Genomic DNA, 26,057 nt, shown 5'->3' with positions numbered 1-26,057 from the left:
AAACAACCCAGCCATGTTTTCCATCGGCATTTCCAACCTCAAATGAAACACATGAAGCAGGGAGAAAGAGATAAAAATATATTCATAAACCTATAAATATATATCTACTGTCTGTATATGTACAGCCAAGCACTCTGACCCCAATGACTATCTGTCTCTGGAAAACCAAGCAGTCAGATGTAGAAATCTGAGAATTTTCCCTTTCCCAAGCACAGTGTGTGTACAGACAGGAAGGGACAGTGTCCTGATGACTCAGTAGGGAAGGGGTTAAGTTCTCAGCCATCCTGTTCCAAAGTGATTTATGATGATGTTCAGTGTTTCAACACCCCCACCCAAAGAACAGCCCCTTCTCTCCCTCCCAGTCCAGGCTCACCGCTCACCATGCTGAAATGGGAAGGAGGCGGTGTTTTGCTGATCTGTTAAATTCTTAGTGAAGTTTCCTTGATTTCCAGTGGCTGCTGTTGTTTGAGTTTGGTTTGGATCAAAACTGAGGTTGTCCTGGCATTTCTGGGACTGAATCCAGGCAAGAGGAAGAAGAAAAAGAAGAAGGAAGAGAGGAGAGAAAAGGTGGGAAGAAATAAAGGGAGGAGAGAAGCGTAAGGAAAAGAAAAAAGTCCTTTTCAACATCACATTCCTGTGTTTTCCCTCGGCCTGGAAAACATATTAATCCCAGTGCTTCTACGCTCGGAAACAAAGAGACTAAGCCAGACTGTGGGGGAAAGGGTGATAAGAAGGATCCTGGAACTCGAAAAGGAGAAAGAGCGAGATTTAGAAATAGCTGGGACTCCACTTTAAGGGGCGTCCAGCGCTGTCGGCCGGCCGGGGGGGATTGGCATTCGCAGACACACAGCCCGAGCAGAAGCTGCAGACAAATGGAGATGCAAAGACTTAAAAGGACAGCTCCTTTCACCTCATTCTACTTGTCAAGAAGGTAAAAAAGCACAGCCAGAAAGAAAAGAAGAAAGTTCAGCCCTCAGGACCGGACAGGAGGTGGTCTGTGTGCGGCTCTAGGAGCTGGGGCTGCAGCACACCCCTTTGTATCGGCCAGCCTTGCAAAGGAGAAAGAGAATTGGGAGGAAAAGTATTTCATCTAGGAACTGTCCTGGGAGCACACTTCAGATTGCTGTTTAAAACCTCTGCATTCCATCTCCATGAGCCACTATGTAAGTGTGTGATCCTGCCTGTCTTTACTGTGTTTGTTTCTTTGTCATTTATTTGAAGAAATGAAATAGGAATGTTGTCATAATTAATATGCTCAGTGTGCATTTTCTCTGGAGCATCAGACAGTTGAAACAGTGCAAGCATGCTGAATGGGGAACTGATTTGAGTTTCCTGCTTAATGTAAACTGTCTCTGCTAAGCACTGACAAATTACAGGGACTTAAAAGCAACAGGATCTCATCCGATTTTCCATTCTCTGACCTCCCTCCTTCTTCTTCTCCAACTACCCCTTCCCCCTCTCCTTGGCAAAGATAGATAAAGAGATAATGCCCAGCTCTGTTTGCAATTAAATGATTCTTTTTTTTTTCTCTCTCTCTGCCCTCCCCTTTCTGTGTTTTGACCCTGCTGTCTCCCCAAAGAGGACTGCACAATGACATGGAGAATGGGACCCAGTTTTACTATGCTGCTGGCATTGTGGCTGGTGTGTGGATCAGAACCCCACGGGCAGACCATGAATAGAGGGAGCCGCGGAGGGCAGAAAGTGCCTCTGGTTTCCGCCGTCAACAGAAGGCCAGCTCGGTTACTGAGGCACACGGGGAGGTCTCAGGGAATTGAGAGAACCACTCTGGAAAAACCAAACCTTCAGCCTCTCCAAAGAAGGAGGAGCATACCGGTATTGAGAGTAGCTCATGCCACCGCACCGCCAGCCTCGCTGGGCATCCATGGGGCCCCAGTAAGAACTCAGCAGAGCCCAGGAGCTCGGAGCTCTCCCCGTGAGATGGTCCGAGATGAGGGGTCCTCAGCTCGGTCAAAAATGTTGCGCTTCCCGTCTGGGTCCAGCTCTCCCAACATCCTTGCCAGCTTTGCAGGGAAAAACAGGGTATGGGTCATCTCGGCCCCACACGCCTCGGAAGGCTACTACCGGCTCATGATGAGCCTGCTGAAGGACGACGTGTATTGTGAGCTGGCTGAGAGGCACATCCAGCAGATCGTGCTGTTCCACCAGGCAGGCGAGGAAGGAGGCAAGGTGCGAAGGATCACCAGTGAGGGCCGTGTCCTGGAGCAGCCCTTGGACCCCAGCCTCATCCCAAAGCTGATGAGCTTCTTGAAGCTGGAGAAGGGCAAGTTCGGCATGGTGCTGTTGAAGAAGACCCTGCAGGTGGAGGAACGCTACCCTTACCCGGTCAGGTTGGAGGCCATGTATGAGATCATCGACCAGGGCCCCATCCGCAGGATAGAGAAGATCAGGCAGAAGGGTTTTGTGCAAAAATGTAAGGCCTCTGGAGTCGAGGGCCAGGTGGTAGAGGAGGGGAACAATGGTGGAGAGGCAGGAAGGCCAGGCCTGGGCAGTGAGAAGAGGAAAGAGGAGCAGAGGAGAGCCCAAGTGCCACCCACCAGAGAGAGTCGGGTGAAGGTGATGAGAAAACCGGCCACCACTGTGGGGGCCCCTCCCCCACCTCCTCCAACCCCACGGGCCACCACGCTGCCTCCAGCTCCGGTCACAACAGTGACGCGGGCCACGTCTCGGGTGGTGACGGCAGCTGCAAGACCCACAACCACCACGGCCTTTCCGACCACCCAGAGGCCTTGGACCCCCCGAGTGCACCTTTCTTCAGCCCCCCACAGGTCCCCCGCAACAGCCGAGGTGACCACTGCCAAGGGGCCGGTGGCCTCCGAGAATCTCTATCCTCCGCCCAGGAAGGAGCAGCCCAGGGAGAGGCCGCTGACCACTAGGAGGCCCAGCAAGGCCACCAGCTTCGAGGTCTTCACAGCTGCCCCTTCCATCGCCATCTCCGAGCCCAGCACCAGGGCCGGCGCGGGCCGTTTCCGGGACAACCGCACAGACAGGCGGGAGCATGGCCCCCGGGACCCCAACGTGGTGCCAAGTTCTCACAAGCCAGCAAAGGGGAAACCTCCCAAAAAGAAAGCCCAGGACAAAATTCTTAGCAATGAGTATGAGGATAAGTATGACCTCAGCCGGCCGACCACCTCTCAGCTGGAGGAAGAGTTGCAGCGGGGAAATATGCCCCCCAAAAAAGCGAAGGAGTCTAAAAAGCACGAAAAACTTGAGAAACCCGAGAAGGAGAAGAAAAAAAAGGTGAAGAGTGAGAAAGCAGACAAGTTACTCAAGAGTGAAAAGCAAGTGAAGAAGGACAAGGCTGAGAAAAAGAGTAGGCAGGAGAAAGAGAAGAACAAGAAGAAAAAAGTGGGGAGGACAGAGCAGGATGGCCACCTGAAACCCACAAAACCCTTCACTCAGAATCCCAGGAAGCTGGTGACCGACCTACTGGGGCCCTTTGAAGGCAAACGAAGGCTGCTTGTAAGTAATCTTCTCCTTGGTATTGTTCTGTAGGCTGTGGCAGTGTTAGGACTTGGAGTGTTATTTTTCTAAAATCACATTATTGGATAGCAGGCTATGGCTAAACAGGTAATCTGTCAGGAAGATCAGGAGGTTTGTCAAAGAAGGACAGCCAGGCTAGTAGCTTCTTTTGACTTAGATATTCTATGACTTAGATATTCTATTCTCTATCCACACAGACCCATGGCCCTAAGCAGTCGGTGACTGGGGGATCTTAGCCATCAGCCCAGGGAAGCACTCAGCTTCTTCTGTGCTCAACTTCTTCCAAACCCACCAGACCCATCCCCCTCTTACGACTCTCTTCCACAGGACAGTTCTAGATACACCTCCCTTCTGCCAAGTTCAAAGAAGAATAAAAGAATTAATAAAATGGAATGCATTGATGGCAGTCACAATTTAGGAAAAGGATTTCTTTCTGCATGAGCTTAAAAACTAGAAGCATGTGTATGGGAAAATAGCAGGTCTGTATCAACAGTTAGATCTATATCAACAATTGGGAGACTCAAAGGGGAAAGTGTGGCAGCCTGGTTGGGGAGTGGGTATGACTGGTAGTGGGGAAGGGTCCTTGTTTGTCTGGCCCCACAAATATATTTTTAAAACCAGCTAGCTAAAATTTTTCTCCTAAAGCCTGCCTCCCCCACAACTGCCCGACTACCAGTAAGAAGCAAAACGAATGAAGTGTGGAAGCTGGGTTAATTGCTCCATTTTCTGATCCCTTAGAGGCATATCTGAATTTGGAGTCAAGATGTCATGTCAGTTTCTCCTGGGCCTCTAGAATGTGTGCGTGTGTGTGTGAAAAAAGAGACATGAGGTCCTATTTCTACTTTGCCTGTGATTCTGAGTGCCCTGGGTACTGAGCAAGTCCCAGGTCCATCTCAGTAACTCTTTTGGCCGTTCCTTGCCACCATCCAAAGAATGACACCAGAATCTAGTCAGACCCCAGAGGGCTTTGGGCAAGAATAAGCATCATCTTAAATGTATGGGAAATTTTTACCATCGATGGGAATGATTCATCTTTTCTCAGTGTCTCCTTGCCCTTATTTTAGTGCCCTTCTAAGATTTTGCCCCTAGCTTCTTAATGCTGCATTTTAATCTAGGCTGACTAGGAGGAAAAGGGCATGATGTAGTTAATTCAGAGAAATAGATCTGTAAGTTAATGCTGGGTAACCTGAGTCAGGAATAGTTCTCTCAGCTAGCTGGCTGGGAGGGAACTGCCTCATGCCAGTGAGGACAGCATCTATCCTGCTGCAGACACAAGGTGACTCCATGCCCTGCATTCCCACAGCCAAAAGAGATAGATGCTCATCTCTCAAGGCATCTCTTAGAGAGTCTTTTCATTTTTCTAACTAAATTTGGATTAATGATCTGAGCAAAGTGACTCTGGTGCCCATTTATCTTTTAGGGGTTTCAAAAAGTTCAATGTGCTCACTTTGAAATGTTATTCAGAGCAGAATCCCTTGTGATAGTTATCATGGATGGGGCTTGTCCCCAAATTCTCTTAGCTGTTCCATCTAGTATATCTTTGTAATAGAACAAAACCTAAATTTTGATTGATTCTACAGATTCATGTGTGTATGTATGTCTTGTTATATATATTTTGTATGTTGGTACTCGTTTCTAACCAGAACCTTAAAGTAACTATATAAACTTAGGTTAGCAGAGGATAGGCTGACTATTAGAGTAGTTTAACAACTATTTGGTTATTGCCAGAGTACACAGGTTTGAATGGGAATGTTCCAGCCAAAAGCAGAAGAATCACTGATTTTAGAGTAGAATTCTACCTGGTACAGAACTGTTGGAGGCAGACTGCTCTCTTTGGGGTATGAGAAATCATCAGTAGCATTTTCTGTTGGTCTCTTTCTGAGTACCTGGAACTTTGTCCGGCGTGGTCAGGTTTTAACCAGGGGGGAAATAATCATGGGTAAAATGTCCGGATTGTAATTGTGCACCCATCTGGCAAATACTTCCACTGCCTCTAGCTCATGAGTCAGAAGAAAGGGGTTTTCATACTATATCCCTGATATTAGTCATGCCTTTCATTTCTTTCCACTCCCTTAGTCAGGGATTTGAAAGCCCGGCTGGGTCTTTTCTGCTTTTAACAGTATCCCTGATCATAAATTTCTAGCGAATGAAAACTCAGACAACAGCTTCTGCTGATGTCATGTGAGGCAAAACAGAAACCAGCTGGGCTTGCTCATGGCAGTGTTGCTCTTTGGGGTTGGACCAAGATCCAGGATTGTTATTAGAAAGAACATACCAACAGGAGGCATTTTAGCTTTGCGTTTCAGTCCCATTGTGTGCCTGGCTGACGATCGTATCAGAACTGTGTTCTCTGAAGAGCTAATAATGTCGAAAATAAAAATGGATTAGAAAAGACATTATAAAATAAATGCAACGGAAAGTCAAAAGATGGAGAGGAATCTTTAACCAGACAGAGAGGAGACCAGTGTCTCTGGGAGAAAGATTTTGCTGGTGCCGCTTATCTCTTTTCCATTCATTTTTCCTGTCAAACATGGCTGATGTTATTCAGGAAGTTTCAGTGATTTAATTAATATTCATTAAAGCATAGCAGCCTCCAAGCTATTAAAGTACAGATGACAACATAGCCCCCCCCCCCCTCAACTGGCCTCAACCTAACCCAGTTTGCTCAAACTGAAGTGAGATTTGCATTCCAAGAAATTGTGCAGGCCTTTTAGCTTATCTTTCCAGATTTTCAGTAACCTGGTGCTCAGTGACAATAACCTAGTCCTTTGCATTTATTTATATCCTTCTTTAATACTTAACTACTTAGAGAAACACTGGCAGTGATGGTACAGGTTATAGTTGGATGAATAGCATCCTAGTGGTCTTCAGAGGAGCTACAGGTAGAGCTAGGTCAGAGGTCACACCTCCAAACCTTCTGTCTCTCAGCCTGTCAACCAACAGGGGCACATCCTGCAAGGTGCTTTTCGGAGACTGTGGATTAATTTTCACAACAATCCCATGAGGAAGAACTAATTAACTCCATTTACAGAAGCTTAGACAGACTGAGAAATTTCCCAAGGTGTATAGCCAATACATGACAAAGCCAGAATTAAAACTGATATATGTTTGATTTTAAACTCAGGGTCAATCACTTCCCCGTTCTGCCTTCCCAGGGATGTGAGCTTACTGTGGGCTTGTGCCATAAAGGGAACCAGAAACTGAGAAATGAACCTGTTAGTAATACAAATGTTTTAAAATTCCTTTTCAATCTTGAATTACTCAGAAAAACAGTAAGATATACCAATTGTCAACATTTTGTGCTGGGCAACAATGTAGAGTTTCTGCCTTTAATACCCAGCTAGTTCTTTGTACCTCAACTCATTGGCTTTCCACCTAGTCAAGTGGAGAACAATAGATTGAATCCCAGTTAATCTAATCCCTCAGACTGATTGATGCTGGTCTGGGGATGACAAAATTGAGAATATGGATGAGTCTTTTATCATGGAAACATTGGAATACGTGGGGTATAGCTGAAAAGTCATCATGCTGTGCTCTGCGCCCATTGACCTGTTTGTCAATGAACAAGACGCCTCATCACGCTGAAATACACAGATCCAAGTTCAAGTATTCTTTGGAGATTGGATCTCCCGTAATTCAAGTATGTTAGTACTTTTAACCTTACTACAGAAATTTGGATATTGGGACAATAATCTACTTACTTGGTTTAATTTTAGAAAAGAATATAAACCTCCTATTTACTGAGGCAGACTACCAGCTGGAATGCCTTTTCTCAGAATCCTGTAAAAGTCTAATGTTTTGAGCTTAACACAATACTTGGAGTAAGCTGACTTAAAATATCCTCCCTCCAGCATCTTCCCACTCCCATTTGCACCCTTTACTTATGCAAACTAGCTTCCTTATAGTCTGAGGCTCCTTGTGCCAACATGCCAGTTGGAAAGTTGGAACAGAAACATAAAAAAGAACAACACAATTCTAGCTTCATGATACATGCCCTGATTTATCACCACCAGACTAGAAAGAGGCCAAGTGCCAGACAATAATGTTTACTGGGAAGTTCTGTGCTCAGTCTCTTCAGTCTTCTAAAATGCTCTTTTTAAAAAGAGGAGACTGGAAATGGTTACCATTTTAAACACTGTTTGAAGTACTGCCACGCTAGAAAATGAATGGGACATAGATGTCAATACACAGGGAAAGAGTCCCTGAAATATGTTCGGATGATCAGCCTCCTTCACTTTGCAGCACTTTGTGTGCTGCAAACTCAAGGAGCAGATTGAATGTAAAGGAGAGTGTCTTTACCAATGGTGTGTGGGCTGCATCTAGCAGGGAACCACACCTCTAGCAGGAGTGATGGATGTAACCTGAGGAGCACTATGCTTCTACTACCTACTGGGCGGTAGTGGGGCTGGGGCTTCAGTGCCTTGATGAATCGGTACTGTAGTTATGGAGATGTGACATAAGCGTAAAACAAAATGGTAAATCAAGGAAATACATAAATTCCAGGTAAGCCATGCAGATAATAAGAAAGGTAATTAAAAGGAGAAAGTGATCGTTGTGGAATAGATGAGACTTTAAGGAGGATGCTGCATTTGAAGAATGACTCAGATTCTGATAAGGTGGCAGGGAGGGGAGGCGATTCTGGGTGAGAAGGGCGACATGGATGAAGGTAAAGGAAGGAATGTGAGTGAATTATTCAGAGGCAGCACACATCCATGATGCTTTGGTGTACACTGCCTGTATATATTTATATAATATATATACTAATATGTACGCTTGATTCTCACTATTTTATGAGTTCATAGGGAAGTTGTTCCAAAGGTGAGAAAACCAAGGTTTAGAAGGTTAAAAGGCTTTGTTGAGGCTACAGAGTAGCCAGGGGTTGAACTAGGACAAAAATGCAGGTCTTTGGATTTTGACTACAGTCACCCTTTCTCTGTGCCCTTCAGGTTCCTCTCATTTCATAATTTAGCCCAGTCCAGCTACAGGGTGAAGAGGTCACATAAGGGAGGAATAGGAGGAAAGTTTAGCAAGAGAGAGCCTGAGGCCAGGTTGTGGAGGGCTAGAATCTAGGAAGTGAGTCATGCTAAATGAATGTCACCTCCCAGGTGGGTTAAGGCTTCCCTGGGCAAAGGGCTTGAGGTGAAAGTAAACTTCAGAGCCCTCTACTTATTTAAGTGCAGTTCCCACTGGGTATCCCCAGCCTAAGGCTACTATGTTCAGAGATACATGGGAGAAGCTGCCTGGCAGGATAAGGTTCGGTATGATTGTATATTCTCTGAAATTCTGTTATGCACAAGGGGAAGAAAGAGACCAGAAGGGGCTTTGAGAACTCTTAAAATCCTGTTATAACATGATCTGTCTGTGGACTGTAAGGGTCCATGAACGGAATGGAGTCTATGCATGGATCTGAAGTTTCAGAGCCAGGTAGTTATCAATCATCTAGCATATATTCTAAATATGAGCCTATCCTTCCTTGGGGGCTTCCCTGGTGGCTCAGACAGTGAAGAATCTGCCTGCAGTGCAGGAGACTGGGTTCAACCCCTGGGTTGGTAACCCCTGGAGAAGGGCATGGCCGCCCACTCCAGTATTCTTGTCTGGACAATTCCATGAAAAGAGGAGCCTGGCGGACTACAGCCATGGGGTCTCAAAGAGTCTGGCAGAACTGAGCAACTAACATTTTTACTTTCTTTCATCCTTCCTTTAGGTCAGGGAGTCCAAAATCATTACCAGGACATGTTACTTTCATTTTTTTTTTTTTACTATTTTGTGTTCTCACTTAAATAGTCATTTTATGTATTTCAAAATAGTGTATCTATGAGCAAAGAAAAGCCAAAAATAAAAGACTAAAATATACCAACTGAAAACAAAACACCTGGATGTGGACTACCATCAAAACTAAAGAAATATTTTCAAATGCCATGTAGCTAATTAAAAAACTAACAAAGCAAAAATACCATCACTGTATCTTTCTCTAGCCTCCTTAAATCTTTTTTAAGGCTAAGTGTGAATCAATGAATAAATTAAGGGAAAATTTTATTATTTTTCCTCTTGGGGAATTATATTTCTAAACCAAGCATTTCCTACCCACCCTGTCCATATGAAAAAGTACATAAACACAAAATCAAAAATAGATGAAATCATGTCTTCTTAAAATAAATAACAATCTGAGAAAACATAAACAAATGCTTCATCGTGGAAAAATCTTTGTTGATGTTCTACTCAAAAGCTATTGAACTCATTTTGATTTCCATGAAGGATAGTATTTTTGACAAGTACAGAGAATTCTTCGAAGGGAACGCCTGCAGGCCACAATAAATACATTTTGGACAGAGCAAAATAAACAGCAAAATGAGCTGGGACCAGATTTATTACTATCTTGATAAAGTATTTGATAAAGAGTTTAACATGGTGAGACTTCCCTTCTGCAAAATGCCAAGCTAATAGCCACAAACTTCAGGAATATTTTGTAAGGTTAGACGGGACTAACTTTTTTTAAGCACTTTTTTTCAAAGTAGAACAGTGCTTGATAAATTGATCAAATGAAAGGAAGTGTATAGATGGGGGAACTCTCTGGTGGTCCAATTCAATCCCTGGTCTAGAGGTTGGCCTCTGAGCTAATGAGAAGCCTGCATAGGGTGACTAAACCATGTTTTTTGCAGACATCAGCTGGTTAAGCTGTTTAGGGTTAAAGAGATAAAAAAAAAAAAAAAAATCTAGTCATCATCAGAATAAAATTTCATGTCCTTCCACCTCAGGGCAAACAGCACATGCCCACACATTCGTCAGACGTGCTACACAATCCTGGTTTCTGCTCAGGAAGAAGCTAGTAAAATTGGAGAAGACTCAGGAAAAGGCAACAAAAATAATCACCATAGTAGAAAGGCTTTTATATCTGGCTAGATTACAGCGGTGAGGCATTCTTAGGGAGAGAGTTCAAGAGGAACCTTGAAAAATAAGAGTATCCTCATTTTATCCAAAATAGTGAAGTCTGTGTTTTCCCAGATAGCTGGTGACTAAAGCATCTCTTTTTATTGCTCTGTCTTCTTTTTCCTCAGGGGAAGTGAAGGGGTCAAATTGAGTGAGAGAGACACAGGGGCTAGGTGAAAAATGCCAGGTTTGAATTGGAAAGAAGACTGAACAGAAAGAGAAAAATTCATCCTCTTGGAGGGTTTTAGCATCACAGACATCCACCACGAGCTGCAGGCCCAGTGTGACAGTGATTATGTTCTGAGACAGAACTGGGCCAAAGGGCCATTCTAAAAATTCTCTGAATTTTACCTAATGAAAATTCTAAGCCGTGGAGTGTTTCATAGTGCCCAAGACCTGGCTATGAAACTCAGCCCTGTAAGATGTGAAATAATAGTGGTAGCCACCGAATTCACGAGTGTCTGAGCAGCCAATTAAGGCAATGAAGATCAAAATAAAGGGAGAGAGATAGCATTTATTGGACAACTATTGCATGCCAAGTGTCATATAATGCCTACAACAAACAGCCTTGTGAAAGAAGTATTCCTGTGCAGAGTTCATAAATGAGAAAACCAAGATACATGGAGACTGATAATGAAGGCAAATGATAGTGGAAGTGAGTAGAAACTCTAAAGTGTCTGGAATCATTTTTTTAAAAAGGCCTTTCCAAATGGTCTCTTTTGGCTTTAATTATGCTAACTATCCAACAAAATGATCCAGTTTAGGTGTCAGTCTAGTTTAGGAATGGCAACCTACTCCAGTATTCTCGCCTGGAGAATTCCCTGGACACGGGAGCTTGGTGGGCTACAGTCTGTAGGGTCACAAAGAGTTGTACATGACTGAGCGACTAACACACACATCCTGTCAGTCACCACCAGCCCTGTAGTCTAGATCATCCCTTTGATTTTTCCCTCAGTGTGAAACTATCACTGTGAGTTAATTGTTTTGCTTGCTTTTGCCCTCCTCCAGCTGATCACTGCTCCCAAGGCTGAAAACAGCATGTATGTGCAGCAGCGAGATGAGTATCTGGAAAGTTTCTGCAAGATGGCCACCAGGAAAGTCTCCGTGATCACCATCTTTGGCCCTGTCAGCAACAGCACCATGAAAATCGACCACTTCCAGCTAGGTTCTCTGAAACAACTTAATGATTATATTACTGATTTTCTCTTAGCTAAGGTGGGGCATGCCTTATGGGAGAGGTCAGTGGGGAATCAAAAGGAAAATTTGGGTTTCCAGAGGGCTATTTTCTTGTGGTAACAAAGGTCAGTCTGCCTAACTACTTATATAACTGTCCTGGATGGTTCTGGCTTAAGTTTTGGACACTAAAATGAAAAATATGCAAACTGTCTACAGTTTGAAAGTCAGTAAGATGGAGGACAAGGAGAGAAGTAATTCAGTGGGGCAGGGTGGAGGAGGTATTCTGATATAGAATAGCCAGAGAGGTATTCTGACACTTTCTTCTGTATCCTGAGTCTTCTTGCCTATGAGCAGCACCATCTGATCCTCCTTCAGCCTCTATGCTGTAGGTAACTCCCTCATAAATAGGGTCCCACACACCCTTCGGAGTCCTTGACTCTGGCCAGGCTTGGGGAGAGTGAGCAGGGGCTGAGAGAAGCTGTGAAACTAAATGGAAAGTCACTGGAAATACGGACTGAACGGCGCCCACATCCTTTTGGAAAGCAGAAGAATTTGGCTGAATGTAGAGGTTTCACAGTTTTTCATATTAATGATGATGTGAGGCATACAACTCAGTGTTGGGCAGCTAAGGTCTAACTCGCCGCGGTTCTTGTGGGAACATGGCAAATTTACTGTGAGTAGTTATGCCTCATGGTCAGAAGCCCCAGATCTGATCCACCCAGTTTCTTTTATAACTATTACATCTCTAGAGCTTTATTTTAAAACAAAAATCTTTCTTTCTTACATAATTTCTCTACTTTTGTTTACTGTTGTTTCAACTATAATGAAAATCCTTTTTGTGTCATTTGCATATCCTGCATATTTTTCATAAAATATATTTTGTCTGAAAGCACATAAAACATACTTTTTCCCATTAGTTAGCAATTTGTGAGGGAGTGGGGGGCCTTACCGCGGCATGTGGGAATCTTACTTCACCTACCAGGGATCAAACCCTTGCCCTGTCCTGTGGAAGTACAGGATCTTAACCATTATGTCACCAGGGAAGTCCCTCCATTAATTAACATTTAACTTCATTAAATATAACATGTTACTTCATGGATTTTTCTGTCACATACTCTTAGTGCTATGAACATGTATCATTGTAATTAAGTCATGATAATGTCAGTTGATTTTTAACATAGTCTAGCTTTCTAAATCATATATATTTTTTTACTTTTATAAAGACACTTAGTGTGAGATCTATCCTCAACTAATTTTTAAGTATGCAATACAGTATTATTTACTATAGATACAGTGTTGGCCAGCAGGTCTCCCTAATTTATTTGGGTATGAAGTTTCAGCTGTGCATTCTCTATTTTTATTAGCTCATTTTTCCCTGAGATAGTTCAAAAGGAAAATAAATAGCATCCTTTCCAATGTCTTAGGAGCCCCTGGTGGCTCAGATGGTAAAGAGTCTGCCTGCAATGCAGGAGACCCGGGTTCTACCCCTGGGTCAGGAAGATTCCCCTTACAATGCATATGTTTTTCAAGGAGAACAAAAAGAGAGAGTGTTCTTACCAACAACAACCAATAACCATACAGGCAAAAGACACAAAAGAGGTTCTAGAGTCAAAGAGGTTCAAATCCACAGTCACAATGTATTTGCATGTAACCTTGAGCTAGTTAATGGTAACCCACTCCAGTATTCTTGCCTCGAAAATCCCTTGGACAGAGGAGCCTGGCAGGCTGCAGTCCATGGAGTCGAAAAGATTCGGACACGACTGAGCTTTATCATCTTTATCATCATCTTGAGCAAGTTACTTCCTAAGTCTCAGCTTAGAACATGGTTATATGCATTTCATAGGTGATGATGAGGATTTAATGCTGTTACTGTGGTCAATGAGCTGTCAGAGGGCCTAGAGCACTATAATTGAAAAATACTTGTAATTGCTTTCTGCTCATTAACAAGGAATCCTCACAGCTGCTCCTCAGGGTCAGGCTGCATTAATCCTGTCGGTGACAAAACTGAAGGCCTAGAGACTAATACTGCAAAGCCACATATTTGGTGCTTAACCGGGAGTCAACCTTTGGCTTCCAGTATTGTCAAATGGTAGCAGGAGCCAGTGAGCTTGATTATAATCCAGATGTCTTGAGAGGAAGTAGGCATACAATCCATTACAGAGACTTGCTGGCTGGTGATGAAAGGCTTCCTCCACCAGGTGTTCCTGGTGGCAAATGTGTCACCCATCAACTCACACAAAGAATTCTCAATCCTTATTTCAGAGAAGTTTGGAAAAATCATTATGTCTTCCACCTCGACCTGTGCATGGTCCTAACTGCTACAAACATCTGGTGCTGCCTTGGCAACATGTTAGCATGAATCCTGCTGTCTTTTAGACATCTGGATTGAATATGAACTGTAGAGGATGAAGATTTTCTTTTCTGCCTTATTGGAAGTCAGGTATTGTGATTTGGGTGTTTGCCACTCATTGAATGGCAGCTTGGACATGATTTGGGGGGCCTTTGATTTTGTTCCTCATCTAATTCCTGGAAGGCCTGTCTCTCCTTGTGTCATGTCCCAGGTTACCCTTATGGGAAAGGCTGTAATGCATTCAGCCAAGACTGGGAGTCAGCCATGAGAAAATAGAAGTTGGCATGCGCCATGGTCTCAGTAAACCAATCTCCAGCCTTGACCGATTTTCAGTTGGAAATCTATCAGATGGCCTTACTTTCCTTAAAAATAAATCAAGCACTCTCTACTCTTCCAGACTTTTACGGGGCCTTAAAAACAAAGGCCCACATCCAGCTACAGTGTAGGCTGTACTCACCAGCTGGTCCATCTTGCTAAATGTATTTGGATTATACGTGATGGACCTACAAACACCAGGAAGAGTTAAGATTTCAGTCATTAGCCTAATGAAAGTTATTCATTCTTAAGCAAATTCCAATGCAGAAGAAGCCTATCCTGTTTTGGCAGTCCAGAGTATATTAAATGTGAGGGTTTAGAATGACCTAACATACACACACACACACACACACACACACACACAAATTAAAAATAAAGAAAAAAAATTTTTTAAGATAAAATATAGAGTGACCTAACACATAAAGGCATTCTTAATTGTCAGACATATTTAAAATATCAATTTGAAATAGGAATATTGGTGTCTATGCTAAGAGGATGGATTATAGAGGAAGTTTGTCAGGTGGGAAGGAGTTGCTGGCTAAAGGCATTTTATTACAGAATGAAAAGATAAGAGGGAGGAAAACATAGCGGGCATGTATATATGTATAGATGCTTCCCTGGTGGCTCAGACGGTAAAGCGTCTGCCTGCAATGTGGGAGACCCGGGTTTGATTCCTGGGTCGGAAGATCCCCGGAGAAGGAAATGGCAATCCACTCCAGCACTCTTGCCTGGGAAATCCCATGGACGGAGGAGCCTGATAGGCTACAGTCCATGGGGTCGCAAAGAGTCGGACAGGACTGAGCGACTTCACTTTCACTTTCTTTCATATATGTATATTTATATGCTTAGCAAAATATATAGGTGAAAAATATTTTTGACGCTGGTATTGATCACTAAACTTTAAGAGCTAAAACATAGGACATTTTTGCGGGGGGAAAGAAAATTTTTTGATAGCTTCTTCTAAAGGAAGGAAAAAAGGAAGGAGGAAGAGTTGGCAGAAGTGGAATGTGGCAACAAGGAGAGGCAGTACTGATTCCTTATTCATATGAGTAGGGAATTTCTAGGTGAGTCTCTGGAGTAACTTTTATACCTGAGTCTGATAGAATCCATTTCAGCCTATAATACTCTGTCTTTGATCCTGTTGAGAATTGTCCTTTATGGACAACCTCACAACCATCTGGATCCATAACAAGGCAGAAATACTGCTTCCCCACAGAAGCATCTGAAAAATTGACCCTTTGTCCCAATTCCTCCCTTCTTCAGTGGTGACAATGCCTAGCAGCTGCCTTCTCTAGACCCTGCCATTCTGTGCTAGGAGACAAGGCTGGGTGAGTGATCAGACTTCCAAACAATGCCTTTGGTGTCCCTCTCTGTTTGTTCAGGTTTTGATTATCACTCTGTCCCCTAACTTGTGTCATCACCCATTGCACTGCCTCTAACATCAAGCTTATCGCTGTCAAGATCAACCCCTGACAAGCAAGGGGTTAAAAGTGCCTGATAAGTCAAGTGTATAAAACAAGCACTTGAAGAATGTGTGAAGGGACAAGCTTATCCAGTTGCAGTTATCACAGTATTGTATGTATCACAGAGTTTTGAAAAGGGAGCGGATTTAAAGGAAGAGCCTTGAAACTGAGTAGATTTTTTTTGATAGATGATGACTCTATCAAAAGTACTTTTTGTTTTTATTCAGTTTTTTAAACAAATGATACATTTTTTGGATTCCAAAGTCAAACACTATATAAAAAGGCATTAACAGACAAGTCTTACACCCATTCTTGACCCTTATTATTCTCTGCTCACACAGTAATATTTATGATTCCTTGTTAATCTGTTTAATGGCCTCTTTATGCAAACACAAATAAATATAGATACCTATAATTCCCCTTCTCTTTTTTAAACAGACAAGTGTTTTATTACCTTGAGTAGGAAAAAAAAATTTTTTTTTGTTGTTGAAATATAGCTGATTTACAATGTTGTATTAGTTCCAGGTGTATAGCGAAGTGATTCGTGTATATATAATTATAAACTCTTTTTCAGATTCTTTTCTGTTACAAATTATTACAGAACATTGAATTCAGTTCCCTGTGCTACCCAGTAGTTCCTTATTCTTTTTCCCTTCTTTTTTTTTTCCTTGTGTTGTTTTTTTTTTTAATTTTATTTTATTTTTAAACTTTACATAATTGTATTAGTTTTGCCAAATATCAAAATGAATCCGCCACAGGCATACATGTGTTCCCCATCCTGAACCCAATCAGTTCAGTTCAGTTGCTCAGTCGTGTCCAACTCTTTGTGACCCCACAGAAGCATCTGAAAAATTGACCCTTTCCCTCAAAGGGTCTGCAGCATGCCAGGCTTCCCTGTCCATTACCAGTTCCCAGAACTTGCTCAGACTCATGTCCATAGAGTTGGTGAGGGCATCCAACCATGTCATCCTCTGTCGTTTCCTTCTCCTCCTGCCTTCAATCTTGCCCAGAATCGGGGTCTTTTCTTATAAGTCAATTCTTCACATCAGGTGACCAAAGTATTAGAGCTTCAACTTTAGCATCAATTCTTTCAATGAATATTCAGTACTGATTTCCTTTAGGATTGACTAGTTTGATCTCCTTGGAGTCCAAGGGACTCTCAAGAATCTTCTCCAACATCACAGTTCAAAAGCATCAATTCCTCGGCACTCAGCTTTCTTTATGGTCCATCCATACATGACTACTGGAAAAACCATAGCTTTGACTAGACGGACCTTTGTTGGAAAAGTAATGTCTCTGCTTTTTAATATGCTGTCTAGGTTTGTCATAGCTTTTCTTCCAAGGAGCAAGCGCTTTTAATTTCATGGCTGCATTCACCATCTGCAGTGATTTTGGAGCCCAAGAAAATAAGGTCTGTCACTGTTTCCATTATTTCCCCATCTTTTTGCCATGAAGTGATGGGACCAGATGCCATGATCTTAATTTTTTTGAATGTTGAGTTTTAAGCCAACTTTTTTAGTCTCCTCTTTCACTTTCATCAAGGGGCTCTTTAGTTCCTCTTTGCTTTCTGCCATAAGGGTAGTGTCATCTACATATCTGAGGTTATTGATATTTCTCTGGGCAATCTTGATTCCAGCTTGTGATTCATCCAGCCTGGCATTTTGCATGATGTACTTTGCATATAAGTTAAATAAACAGGTGACAATATACAGCCTTAACATACTCCTCTCCCAATTTGGAACCAATCTGTTGTTCCATGTCCGGTTCTAACTGTTGATTCTTGACCTGCATACAGATTTCTCAGGAGACAGGTAAGGTGGTCTGGGATTCCCATCTCTTGAAGAATTTTCCACAATTTGTTATGATCCACACAATCAAAGACTTTAGCATAGTCAGTGAAGCAGAGTAGATGTTTTCCTGGAATTCTCTTGGTTTTTCTATGATCCAGCTGATATTGGTAATTTGATCTCTGGTACAAATATTATATATCTGTTTTGTATTTTTTTTTTCACCTAAGTGTATTTCCCGGAGATCTTTTCTTATGAGTACACAGAGATCTTTCTCATTCTTTATTAAGTCATACTGAGATTCTACCATAGTTTATTTAACCACTCCCCTTGTTGAGTAACATTCAGATTGCTCTCAGTATATTGTTATTATAAACAATTTCAGACTTAACCTTGTACACATATCACTCTATGCATGTGGGTATTTCTTTACAATAGATTCTGAGAAGTAAGATTGTTGGGTCAAATGGAAAGTGTATCTAGCTTTGGTAGATATCACCAAATTTCTCTCCATGTAAGTTGTATGATATTGCAAAACCACCAGAAATGTGTAAGATCTATCTTACAACATATCTCCAAACATCTTCAACAGAATGTATGATTAGACTTGTGAATGTTTTTAGCCAATGCTGTATGTGAAAAATGGTATCTTAGTGTGGTATAGAATTGGGTTGCATTTCTCTTTTTATAAATGTGATTGAAGATTTTTTTCATATGTTTCAGGCAACTTTATATTTTGTTTTTAGTGTCCTTTGCTTATTTCTCCATTGGGTTGTTGGTCTTTTTAATCTCAATTTATAGGTATTCCTTATAAGATACTGACCCAGTTTGGGGGTGGAGTTCAGGAGTTTGTTTTAAAAGTGTTTCTCAAGTGATTCTGATTTGCAGTTAAATTTGGTCTAGAGCAGAAAGTTGAGTGGCAGAGAGAAGGGAAGAGAGGTCTAGAAATGTAGATTGGCACCCAATTTTAGATAATTTCAAATACCAGGAGAGAGAATTCAAACTTAATTTGGTAAATTAAGTGAAGTCACTAAAGATTTCTACACATATTTTTCAAATAAATTTCAAATAACTTCTTAGGTTTAGTAGTCAGTCTGTAGGACAGAAAAGCCCCTGACAGGACACATTCTTCATGGATAAGACAAATTGTTCGTTCTAGGGACCAAATGCAAGCTTCAGCTTTGAGATGAGAAATGGCCAGGCTAGTGCCACATACTCATTCAATTCAGTTACTCACTCATCCCACAACTGGGTGCTAGGCAGGGAAACAACTCACTCATAGAGTAAAACAGAAGGGAACAAGCAGATTGACAACAAAGTTAGTTAAATTTATCCATTATCAACTAAAAACAATTCAGCCTCTGCTGGAGTCTTTACTTCCAGATTTATCCAAAATGCAACCAAGAGATTTTTGGTCTATATTGACTTCTTGAATAGGATAATTATATTTTAAGTGCCTTATAAGTATGTTTTATTTACATTGTGCATTACTTCAGGACAGGGTTTATTAAGGTCTGGTGGTGCAGCAAAGTCAGAATGTCAAAGGAAAATGGAATATATTACTCATTCATTACCCAAAGAGGAAACTGCACCACACCTCACAAGGTCATGGGAGGAACACCAAGTTTTGGTCAGGAAGCAGAAGCCAGAGTGAAGAGAGAGCCTAGACCATGGTTATTATTGGGGTTTCCATGGGAAACACAAGGTGTTCACCCAGCTGGTTAGGCTTGGGGCTGTAGGGTATTACCTAATTGTCCGGTTCCTGGCCCTGAGACAACTGATTGGTGCTCCTCGGGCCATGAGCCAGATAGATCTGGGTCCAAGGATTGTAATTTTACATGCACTCCAGGTGCTCATGATGAAGGTATACAGTGAATCCTACTTTGAAAAACTGCCAGAGCAGATTTGGAGCTCCTGAAGCAAACAGAGAGCTGAAGTTGTCCCAGGACACTGGAGGAATGGCCTGAATTTAGGGATGAGAAGGAGGAGGAGGAGAAACCATGGGTATCACAGAGAGGCAGCAGTCACAGCTGGAGGCTTTAGATACAATGCCTGGCATACAGTTCGTATTTAATAAGTTGCCTTTGAAGCTGAATTTTTCTGCAGTGTCATTGCTGTCTATAGTCAGACATGGAAAAACAAATACATGAAGAAACTTACTACTACCTGAATTTAACCACTGACTTTTTGGAGTTGGAGTTCTTAAAGGGTGAGAAACTAGGCAAGTGCTTCATTTATAGGGCCAGTCCTCATCAGCACACAGCAGAGCTCACCCTCCCTGCTGTCCCTCCTCAAAAATCTTAGGTCCAGGGGCAGATTCTGTGAAATGACCAAATCCCACAAAATGGGCTTGGATCTATGAATCATTTTAGCTGGATTGGGACCATGTGGACAATTTATAGGATGTATTCTAAGGAAATGGCAACCCACTCCAGTGTTCTTGCCTGGAGAATCCCAGGGACAGGGGAGCCTGGTGGGCTGCCGTCTATGGGGTCGCACAGAGTCGGACAGGACTAAACTGACTTAGCATTCTAAGGAATGTTTGCTTTTAAACCCTGTCACCCTTGACGAACACTAGAGAGCTTTGGCAGAATCTGGATAAATTTAATAAGAAGTTTCAAATGAATAAAAGCAAAAATGAATGTATGTTGAGGATTAAAAATAGCAGTTCCTAGGTTCAAGATAAAATCTGATTTGTACAGTGTTAAAATCAGAACATTAGTTGTTAAAGATGCTTACAAATCAGTTTTTTAATGATTTCCTTCATCATCATGCTGCTGCTACTGCTAAGTCGCTTCAGTCGTGTCCGACTCTGTGCGACCCCATAGACGGCAGCCCACCAGACTCCCCCGTCCCTGGGATTCCCCAGGCAAGAACACTGGAGTGGGTTGCCATTTCCTTCTCCAATGCATGAAAGTGAAAAGTGAAAGTGAAGTCGCTAAGTCATGTCTGACTCTTATCGACCCCATGGACTACAGCCCACCAGCCTCCTCCATCCATGGGATTTTCCAGGCAAGAGTACTGGAGTGGGGTGCCATTGCCTTCTCTGATATTAATATTATTAATCACAAAATATTCTCCTTGTTAAAATTTAAATAATATAGGCTCACATAAAGTAAACAAAGTTTCTACCTCACCTCTTCTCACTCCCCAGAGACAACTATTATTGTTAGCTCTATGTACTTCTGGACTTTTTCCTATGTATATTCCCATATGGATGTATTTTCTTTTGCTTTATTTCCTTTTAACCAAGAATACCATCATACTTCGGAGAAGGTAATGGCACCCCACTCCAGTACTCTTGCCTGGAAAATCCCATGGATGGAGGAGCCTGATAGGCTGCAGTCCACGGGGTCACTAAGTTGGGCACGACTGAGCGATTTCACTTTCACTTTCATGCATTGGAGAAGGAAATGGCAACCCACTCCAGTGTCCTTGCCTGGAGAATCCCAGGGACGGGGGAGCCTGGTGGGCTGCCGTCTATGGAGTCGCACAGAGTTGGACACGACTGAAGCGACCTAGCAGCAGCAGCAACAACATCATACTTCATATTTTATTCTTCAAGTTGCTATTTTTACACAATAGATAAACTAAACAAAAACCAACAGCATGAAGAACCTAACAATTCTTTTAAATTAACATATTTTATTAATGATAGTATTCTTTCCCCTCTCATTATGATCTACTTGGGAGAATCAAGCTTCTTACTTATATACTTTCAACAATCTTAATCAAGTAAACCAAAGTAATACCTAAATTATAATTGCCCCCTTTATATCAGTAAAAGCAGAATAGTCTGTGATACTTAGCTACATAAGCTTTGTAGCTACAATATTGTGTTTTTTTCTACTGTAGTACTATTCATTGGGTAACAGTGTTGATAATAACCAATAAATTTCCTTCTGTAATAGATTTATTATTACATATTTGCTAACTTTAACATTTGTAAATTTTTTTTAAATACAGGGGATTATTCTACCAATAAAAAATTTAATAAGGTTGAGGGAAGCACTGTGACCTGTATGGGAGGAAAGAAGTAAATAAGCCCTTCTATTACTTCCAAGTGTTTTCCAGGCATGGTATTAATAGTTTGTCATGTTCATACTTCCCATTAACCCAGTGGCACCTGCAGGACCCAGTCTGAATTATAGTAGTTCTCAGGCTTGATGTTTGAAATATATATATATATATATATATATATATATATATAAAATATTAAGAACTTCTGTAAATTGGGTAACATTTTACTTAACCTTGTATTCACTTACAAAATTTATCATATGAATAGATTGATTTTTTGGAGTCAAATGACCAGATTTGAACATAGGCTTTTTATTTTTCTCTGTGGCAATGACTGGAGAATTCCATGGTCAGAGGAGCCTGGCTGGCCACAGTCCATGGGGTTGCATAGAGTCGGACACGACCGAGTGACTAACACACACACACATAGCAATGATGCAGTTCACTGTGTCCCAAAAAAATGCTCTAATAAAAGGAAGGAACACACCAATTTTAGAGTTAAATAAATAACTAAAACTAAAATAAAATTTTAAGTGAAATAAAGCTTAAGCAAAGAATCTGGGTCTGTTCCCCTGGTAAGTCACAGTAATGACTCATCCCCAGATTGAGTTGGCAGTCTTCTTCCAGGAATGACTCAGTAGCTTCATTCGAACATTGCTCCTTCTGATTCACTATAACCAGGGTGGGCAGAGATGGGGTTTGATCATCTTTGGAAGAGTGACTTTCAAAATGAGCTTATTTATTTATTTGTTTCTATATTTGTTCACTTTGGAAACATCGGTTCAAACAAAGTACTATTTGAATGTGTGCAACTAATGAAAGCAGTTCTGATTAACTCGGGATGGAGGCTCAGATCCTCCACCCTTTGGTTCCCACTGATTTCTGGTCACATCCATATTTATTCACATTTCATTTGCCTTAAGACAATGAGAAACCTATGCGAGTTGTGGATGATGAGGACTTGGTAGACCAGCATCTCATCAGCGAGCTGAGGAAGGAGTATGGAATGACCTACAATGATTTCTTTATGGTGCTCACGGACGTGGACCTCAGAGTCAAGGTATGGGTTCCTGTTTGGGATAGTCAGTGCCATTCCTTAAGAGAGAAACTCATTTTGGGGGGATCAGTGAGTCTATTACACATATGACTGAGCACAAATTATTTCATAAATGGGAAATTTTGGAAATGGTCCAAATAGTTACCACTGTCCTCTAGAATTTGTGGTCTATGGAAAATATTGGATTGGATGACCCCCTGTAGCTCAGTTACTTGACTCAGACTAAATTCTTCTGTAACATTAAAGTCATGCATTCACCAGACACTTGTTGAATAGCTATGATGTGTCAGACCCTGGTGATAAAAAATGAAGAGCATTTAGCTTCTGTTTTAAGAAAACTCAGATTTAATATAGGCATACTCTGGAAGAACCTGGAAATTTATCTCCTGATTCAGCATGGGCAAGACGGTAGGGCTTTACACCCAATATCTTCCTATGATAGGGACAAAAGTTCTGAACCATGAAAAATTATGCCATGTAGTCATAATAATAATAATAACAATAATAACTAACTTTATTGAGTTCTTTCATTATGCCAAGCACTCACCTCAAATGTTTACAATTCTTATCTCAAACCTCTAAGAGAAATAACAAGTATTATCTTTGTTTCAAAGAGGCCAGGAATCTAGAGTCGTTAAGTAACTTGCCTAACTTCACCCAGTTAATGTTAGACTTCATATGCACACAGATTGGTTCCAGAGCCCATGCTTACATGAAAATCCTTAGGAAAAAGGCTGCCTGGGCTATTAGAATACCTGGTTCAGCCTGAAGCATTTTTCTGGATCTGGAGAGAGATCCCTTCAATAATTCATTCTGCTTTTGTGTTTTGCCACCTCTAATGTGAAAGGTTGAACTAGATGATCCCTAAGGTGTCTGCCAGCTTACACATTTCATGATTTACTAAAGTCCCATTGAGGGCACAGCTCCAAGCCATGTCCAGACTTCTCTCTCTAGCTTACGCTGATTACGCTCAGCCAGCTCTCAAATCCATTTCAGGTTGCTGTTCTAAGTCCAGACAGCTTTGAGGCAGGAAACTGAATTTCATTATCCTTAACTTAGATTTCCAAAATTTTTTTCTGAGGATACATTAGCAAACATGACCTAATTTTAAGTAATGCTCACTCAATAAAATAGTCCCTGGGAATCACAAAGAGTTTATATAGATTGTTTATTCATTTATTTATTTGCTTTTTTGGTTGTGCCACAAGGCATGTGTAATCTTCCCCCAACAAGGATCAAACCCATAGCCCCTGCATTGGCAGCATGGAGTCTTAACTAACCCTGGGCCACTAGGGGCGTCCCATGTAGATTCCTGATGACCACAGAGCAGGCATCCTTCTGGTGGAAAATTACCTTTATTGCTGAGGTCAGATACTCTTACATGTTCTTGCATTTGATTTTTTGTGTTAGGTACAGAATTTCTGACTTTCCGATTGTGTAATGAACAGGAACCAGGTTAGTTCCAGAGATAGGGAAGTAAATCTAGGATATGTGTGGTGAAGAAGGCATGGACCCTTTCCAATAAAAAGAGTTAAGAAGAAATCCTCATGGAAGGTAAAGGAAGTTGTTTCATGGATTCAGAACCTCAAAACATCAGCAGAGGTACTATTGCAGGAGAGAGTTTATAAACGAATGAGCCCTCCAGGCTCTGTTTTCCCCAGAGCTCCCATGAATTCTCCCAGGCTCTCCACCCTTTGGACAGAGGGAAGAAACACCTTTAATGCATTATATACTTCTTACTTTTCCTTCAACAGCAATATTATGAGGTGCCTATAGCAATGAAGTCTGTGTTCGATTTGATCGATACTTTCCAGTCCCGAATCAAAGACATGGAAAAGCAGAAGAAGGATGGCATCATTTGCAAGGAAGACAAGAAGCAGTCACTGGAAAACTTCCTATCCAGGTACATCTTTGGAGACACTGAGGAAGAAGGCAGGAGAGCGTTCTGAGTGAGCTAATGAAACCCCAGAGAAACACAAAGCAGACGTGTCTGTTCAGGGTGACCTTCCCTATGAGAAGGGCAAGTGTCTGTGCTTCACAGCACTCTGCCCGGTAGGCTTATTCTTGTCCTGTTGGAAGTGGCTCTGGCTGCAAGGCTGGCTGGGATCAGATCCAAGCTTGAGTGTCGATTTGGTGGCTTTGGATAAGTCTTTTCTTTCTCTTCTGCTTTTTTTTTTGGCACACTGATACATACTTCTGATTTTCTGTGAGGGTTAATTCATTCAGTTAATTTGGGGGGCTTTGTATATTGTATTTATGTTTATTGGGCCCTTTCTAGTTCCAAATGGGATTTGGAACACTGCTTGATTTTCTGCTTCCTTCCAACTCTGCAGAGAACAAAAGTTCCACTAAGACCTTAAAAGGAGAAATTCTCTTGACCCAGATGCCTGATCCCTTGGGGAGTGTGGTTTGTTGAAAACCCTTGTAGGGAAACTCCAGTACATACACAAAAAAGTGTTTTTTAAAAAATCACTCTACTTTTTCCCTTCTTCATCCCTTCTCTCATGATGGATGAAAATTCTACAGATATTTGGGACTTTAAGGGGTGCAGGGATGCAGAAATTTCACCTACAGCAGCAAAAATTCTATGATTAGGAAATAGATAATCTGAATTCCTCTAGATTCGGGAAGCTTGGGTCTCTTAGGAAATAACATCATGATGCGTTTTAAAGAGCACAGGACTCACCATTCATCCAAGTTTTCAGTTTATAATTTTCTAGATATGTTGTCTGGAGAAGGCAATGGCACCCCACTCCAGTGCTCTTGCCTGGAAAATCCCATGGATGGAGGAGCCTGGAAGGCTGCAGTCCATGGGGTCGCTGGGGGTTGGACACAACTGAGTGACTTCATTTTCACTTTTCACTTTCATGCATTGGAGAAGGAAATGGCAACCCACTCCAGTGTTCTTGCCTGGAGATTCCCAGGGATGGGGGAGCCTGGTGGGCTGCCGTCTATGGGGTCGCACAGAGTCGGACACGACTGAAGTGACTTAGCAGCAGCAGCAGCAGCTATGTTGTCCCTATGCTTCCAATTAACCTGCCTTAAAAATCTCTCACCCATGAGAATAACAAGAGCAAGTAGCCCTACCTCCACTCCAGTGTTGCCGTAATCACCTCTTGTGCCAAGCACTTCATCTTCCTTCCTGTTGTTTCACAACAATCCCATGATCTAAATAGTGTAACTATTCTCACACTAATGGAGACCACTGAGGCTAATGGAGATCAAATAACTTTCATCACTGAGTTAGTGTTAATAATGCTGAAAGCTCGACCTCTTTGCACCGATGCCGAATCAAATCTTGGAGACAGAGTTTTGGGTGTCAAAACAGTCATTTTACATTTACCATATTTCTTTCAATTGCTTGAAGTAAGCACAATCTTTCTGAGTATTTAAATGATCCATAAATTTAATAAGTTAATGTTGTAAATACAGTGAAGTTTTCTCAAATGTTCCAATAACTG

The 26,057-nt window shown here is 41.9% G+C and overlaps 1 protein-coding gene across 1 annotated transcript in view; it reads left to right on the top strand.

Moving 5' to 3' along the window:
• The first annotated feature begins 335 nt into the window (after nt 1–335).
• CCDC80 (coiled-coil domain containing 80) overlaps nt 336–26,057 on the top strand; it is a 35,786-nt gene continuing 10,064 nt past the window's right edge. The window contains exons 1-5 of the mRNA XM_061393117.1: nt 336–1,163; nt 1,580–3,480; nt 11,437–11,593; nt 22,463–22,599; nt 24,351–24,499. Coding sequence (XP_061249101.1) covers nt 1,591–3,480; nt 11,437–11,593; nt 22,463–22,599; nt 24,351–24,499 — 2,333 coding nt within the window. The 5' untranslated portion in view covers nt 336–1,163; nt 1,580–1,590. The remainder of the gene's footprint in view (nt 1,164–1,579; nt 3,481–11,436; nt 11,594–22,462; nt 22,600–24,350; nt 24,500–26,057) is intronic.

The sequence above is a fragment of the Bos javanicus genome, chromosome 1 (genome assembly GCF_032452875.1).
Source record: "Bos javanicus breed banteng chromosome 1, ARS-OSU_banteng_1.0, whole genome shotgun sequence".
Taxonomy (NCBI): domain Eukaryota; kingdom Metazoa; phylum Chordata; class Mammalia; order Artiodactyla; family Bovidae; genus Bos; species Bos javanicus.
This window is presented reverse-complemented; position numbering and strand designations above follow the sequence as displayed.